Source organism: Solanum tuberosum, unplaced genomic scaffold (genome assembly GCF_000226075.1).
Source record: "Solanum tuberosum cultivar DM 1-3 516 R44 unplaced genomic scaffold, SolTub_3.0 scf00133, whole genome shotgun sequence".
Classification (NCBI taxonomy): domain Eukaryota; kingdom Viridiplantae; phylum Streptophyta; class Magnoliopsida; order Solanales; family Solanaceae; genus Solanum; species Solanum tuberosum.
Genome location: NW_006239056.1, coordinates 69,307 through 74,861, shown reverse-complemented (window position 1 = coordinate 74,861; position 5,555 = coordinate 69,307). Strand labels below are relative to the sequence as shown.

General features: G+C 35.4%; 1 protein-coding gene across 1 annotated transcript; it reads left to right on the top strand.

Moving 5' to 3' along the window:
- The first annotated feature begins 3,866 nt into the window (after window positions 1–3,866).
- Window positions 3,867–5,011, top strand: LOC102601610 (uncharacterized protein At5g39865-like). The gene has a single exon (XM_006351043.2). The coding sequence runs from the start codon at window positions 4,169–4,171 to the stop codon at window positions 4,994–4,996; it is 828 nt and encodes a 275-aa protein (XP_006351105.1). The 5' UTR covers window positions 3,867–4,168; the 3' UTR covers window positions 4,997–5,011.
- The last annotated feature ends 544 nt before the right edge of the window (window positions 5,012–5,555 follow it).

The following is a 5,555-nucleotide window of genomic DNA, read 5'->3' as shown; positions in this document are numbered from 1 at the left end:
GCTGTTACTATGCTTCAAAAAGGAATTTGGACAGTGAGATATGTATGTGTGGTATTTTGACAGATCAAAGTTACACCATTATATAGCACCAAAACAAATAAAATGCTGAAAAGAATAGACTATAATTTCCAAAATGTGAAAACAGATTAATACTGAGGAGGAAAATAAGTAGTAATAAGGGGTGTGTTAAGCATGGAGGATGTTAAATTAGGTCTTAGGCCTAACTCACACCCCAAAAGCTAGCTCAAAGGGATGAGGATTGCCCAAGCCTTATAAGGAGTCCACCCATCTCATTAACCACCGATGTGGGACTTTTGTCATTCTTTAACAGAGGACAACATTTTCCACAATATATTTTCTATTTTCTCATGTCTAGTCCGTCAAAATATTTTTGCTAGGAAAACAAGTTTTGAGTGACTTTTCAAGTTTATTGTCTCCTCCCCACTCACTATCGAGATGCGAAAGAATCCATATTCCCTATCTCGTATTCTCTACCCCTAAATTAGCCTAATTAGATTCAATTCAACCGTCCAACCGTCAACCCCCAACCCTTGACCATCTCACCCCGCTAGCCGGAACCTCACTCCCTATCCCACATTCCACCTATTATGACATAATACATAAACGTGCCTTTTAACTTGGCCTCAACTTACATTTGTGCTCTCCAACTTTGGATGTGCACAAGTAGGCAATTAAACTTTTATAAAGTTGAACAAGACGTCATGTAGGACCACAATTTTTCATGTAGGACGTCAGGTAGGACATGTGTGTCTACTTATTCAATTATATACAAATTCAACTACATACTTGTGCACACCCAAAGTTGAAGGGTATAGATGCCAGTTGATGCCAAATTAAAGGGTATTTTTATGTATTATGTCCCCATAATATTTTGCTTGATTAACTTACAAATTATCTTGAGATAACAGTTTTTTGCTTATTTACCAAATACTAAAAAATAAGTAAGAAATCCACTTGTTTTTTCTAGAAAATATTTTCTAAGAAAACATTTTCCTTCCTATCAAAAACACCCAAGATTAATGTGAAAACAGATTAATACCGAGGAAAACAGAAAAAAGAATCTGTCCATTTTTCCTTCATAGTTGACATTAGTTGGGCTGTGTATCACAAAATGGGCTAAAAGTCAGCTATTAATTTTCTTTATATTGTTAAGGGCCAAGTCAATAGGAGTCAATCTTTCAAGTCAAGCTTATAAGGCTATGTTACACAAAACAGAGAAAATATTCTCAAACTTATTTGGCACTTAGGCGTAGTTATTATAGGGTTGTTAAAATAAATTATTTTTTCTTTTTTCTTTCTTTTAGTATACTCAGCTAAAAACACACCGGACACCAGTGGAAAACAAAACAAAAAAAAAAGATCATATTTTTGTAGCATAGTTTGGTCTTATAGAAACATCAAAGAAGAAATAACGGCAAAATACATAGATAGACACTTAAACTTGGTCTTAACTGTTAGTTGAGCATTCCAACTTATCAAATGATCATATAGACACCTCAACTTGACCCCAAAAATGTCTCACAGACACCCGAAGCTAGCTGTCCAGATGCGTGCATTTCAATCGCCAATCATGCGTCAAATGAATGAATTCCGATGTGATTGACAAGCAGCGGGGCATGGAACGGAGGTTGAATCAATCATCAGAAGAAGAATTAGGCCAAAAATTAGGATACATTCAGGGAAAATTAAACTTCCATCGAAGAGAAGCAAACGAAAGGCTAATGACACATGTCTAATACGAGAAAAGAGATCTTTTTCCTTATTTTAACCATAATTCCATAACAGCAACCCAACCTCCATTCTTCGTCTCCTCCCCGCTCATTTTCAACCCGACCCTGGATTTTCCATCACCATGTAATTGCACCCTCACCGTGTCGGCCATCTACAAAATCACCATCAGCACTGCTTCCATGTGATTGAGCTTCATTTTCAAAGCAATCTGTTTCATCACTTCGTATTTTCAAATTTTATAACACAATTTAGCTTTTGTACCGCCTGAAAGATTTTATCTTTTTTTCTCAAATATAGGAGAAGATGTAAATGCGTAGATGAGTTAATATATTCGATCGATTAGAACACCCTACTACCAAGTTGGAGTGCTTTAAGTGTCTATCTATGTATTCTGCCACAAAATAACTGTAGAATTTCAAGCTGTGTCTAACTGTCTATAAACAAAAGCATTTGCTTCATTGGTAGCCTGCTTTAAGACGTCTCTCAGTCTGCAGTTTTCTTCCCTTGCTGCTTTAGTTGTTTGTCCCGCTGATTTAAGGGACTCGTTGAGCTTAGTAGCTCGTCCCATTTCTTCAGCTTCGCTTATACACGCGATGAGGCTTGTCTCTTTCCCATTCCAAGCCAATAGTGACTCCTCTGTCTCTAGTTTCAATCTCTGATCTGCTATATTCCTGTGTAGTTTTGTTTCCTTTTTCGCTTTATCCAAAAACATTTTATTTCTGGCCTTAGTACTTTTGATCATCTCTTTCATATTTGCAGCCTCTTTTTTCACTAAGTTTCTCTTCCATCTCAGATTCTTCGGAAGCAACTTCCTTCAACGCTAATGCTAAATCATTTAAGGCCTTTGTGCTCTTTTCGTTCGCCTCCTTTGCCAACTTCATTTCATTTTTTAGCAAACTCATCTCATTATCCAAAGCTGTGGCTCCTCATTTCAACAATGATTAAGATAACTGCCATTTTGCTTGGAACATGTGTCCAAGATTCAATCTTTTCATGACGAGAAGCAATCTCGAGCTTGAATTCTTCGAGTTCAATTTTGATTCGCTTAAACTGCATAGTTTTTTTTTTACTCTGATAACTTCCTGTTCTCCAATTCATCTTCTAATTCTTGAATTCACCTAAAATCAGAAAACCAATACGTCGCGCGAATCTTGAATTCTTTTACATGACTAAGTCCCTGTTTTCACTTTTCCTAAACTAGGATCTTTCTTTATCAACTTGAGATCACATTTTTTCGCCTTTTCGAGCTCCAATTTCAAGGAGTTGATACTCTTATCTTTATCCCCAAAGCTAGCTCACGAGAGAAGAATTGTCCAAGTCCAGAGACCACCCATCTCATTAACCATCGATGTAGACCCCCAAATTAAAAGTTGTCCACGCACCAGATGTTCAACATTGGGCGTGAGATGGGGTCCCTGGGCTTGAGGTGGGCTGTTGAAGAATGAATAAAGGTCCATATTGATGATTACTGAGATGAGTGATCTCTTTATAAGACTTGAACAATCAATCTCCCTCATGAGCTAACTTTTGAAGGCGTAAATTAGTTCCAAGACCTAATATTACTCAAACAGAATTATTATGTGGAGATTACAAACTAAAAGATAAACTAGAATGAGTATCATTTTTATCGTTTCAGTTTTATCGGATGTCCTATAAAAGGGTTAAGAAAATCATAATCCATAAATTAAGGAGATAAGCTTCTAGAGAGATAAAAGTGTGACACAAATGAAATCTTAATTCTTTTCCATCCTACACAACTCAATAAACTCAAGGTACAAAAACATAATTTTTGTACCATTGACTCATAAACACAAATTCTTTTCCCACTACCAAAGCATTTTTTGCACCTTTTTTAAAACAACAGTTTTTCTTATATTATATAGATTTTTTTTTCTTATATATATATATATAACTTCTTCATTGAAAGCTACCCCCGCCACCCTTCATCTTCTTAAACATTTTTATCAAAATTTCTACCTATATCTTTATCCTCTCATCATTCATATCTGATTTTGATCTTCAGAAAATTAAATTTATCTTTCAGCTATTTCTATCATATATCATATATTTATTTCATTCCCAGGATTGATTGATTGTTTTTTATCGCTCGCCTTCATATCGATTATCCTTAACATACATTGACCTTTTATCTTCATTTCTACACATACAAAATCTGAAAAGACCCATATGGTCAAAATATCATCATGTCTATTTGAAAATACCAGGTGGTCAAGACATCTTCATTTCTACACATACGAGATTTGAAAAGACCAGGTGGTCAAGAGATCTTCATTTCTACACATACGAGATCTAAAAATACCAGGTGGTCAAGAGATCTTAATTCCTCGGTCCCTTTGGATCATTGATATATTATTGTTAAGAAATAACCCCTTAATTAGAGAGAATTTTTTACTTTATGATGGATCATCATCATCACCATCATAGGGAAAATGAATTTGAATATCAAGAAATCCAGAAAGCAAAGACATCATCAAAATTCAATAGATCAAGGACTATACACAGCCCGAGAAACTCGATTGAATTCCCCGAAAAGCCCTTGTATGTCTATCCTTCTCCTCATTCGATTGAACGTAATGGCTCCATTAAAAAGCTCCATTGTTCACCTTTAGGATCCATGGTTGGAACTTCATTCAAAGGAAAAGTGAAAAAGTTGTATTCAATTTTCGACTCTCGTAAGGAAAATCATCGATCCTCGATTCCAAAACCTCAAACCAAGCATTCAAAGCCATTGATTTCGAACACTCTGTTATTGCCTGGAACAGAGGATCGTGTGGTAATTTACTTCACGAGTATACGTGGAATTCGAAGGACATTCGAGGATTGTTACACAATGAAAATGATATTAGGAAGCTATCGCGTTAAAGTCGATGAAAGAGATGTCTCGATGCACATTGCATATAGGAAGGAATTACAAAATGTTATAGGTGAGAAGAACAACAATAATATTGTGACATTGCCACAAGTTTTTATCAAAGGGAAATACATTGGAGGTGCTGAATTGATCAAGCAATTGAACGAAATTGGCGAATTACCGAAGTTATTAAGAGGGATTCCTTTAAGGCCAATTGGTTATATTTGTGAAGTTTGTGGGGATGTACGATTCTTGCCTTGCTCGAATTGCGATGGCAGCAGGAAATTTTTCGACGAAGATGAAGGACAAGTTAGGAGGTGTCTTATTTGTAATGAGAATGGATTGATTCGATGCACACTTTGTTGTTCTTGATCTACATAAATTTGTGAGATGTATTTATAACATGTTCGTTGTCGCCTTATAGTGTTTTAGTTGGTGAGGCAAAGACGAATTCAGAATTTTAAATGAGTGAGGTAAATGTAACTCTTTTGTATCAACAGGTGGTGTTTAATTAATATAAACTATCTATTACTATATATTTTGAAATTTTATGGTTGTGTAGAATGTAGATAGTGTGCAATGTAGTTTCCTGATCTTGATATCTTTGAAAGTTTGAAGTAAAGGAAAAGGTTTTTATCTACGGGAAAAAGTTCAAAATTGCTCCTGAACAATATGAAATAGAACAGTTTTCTTCTTCATTAATAGTTGGGGTTAGGTGTGTTCGCCATTACAAAAGTGGCGTTTTTGTCTATATTTTCAAAATCCAGCAAACGGAATCATTACAACCCTTCATCTAGTTGTATGATACCCTGAGTGTTCGTGCCTGACGATCAACAAATTTTTGCATAGAGTTATCTTATTTATGAATACTTAGCGACTAGAAAGATGTTATTCTTTAACATTTGTATTCACAATCTCCGACTTGCAAAAT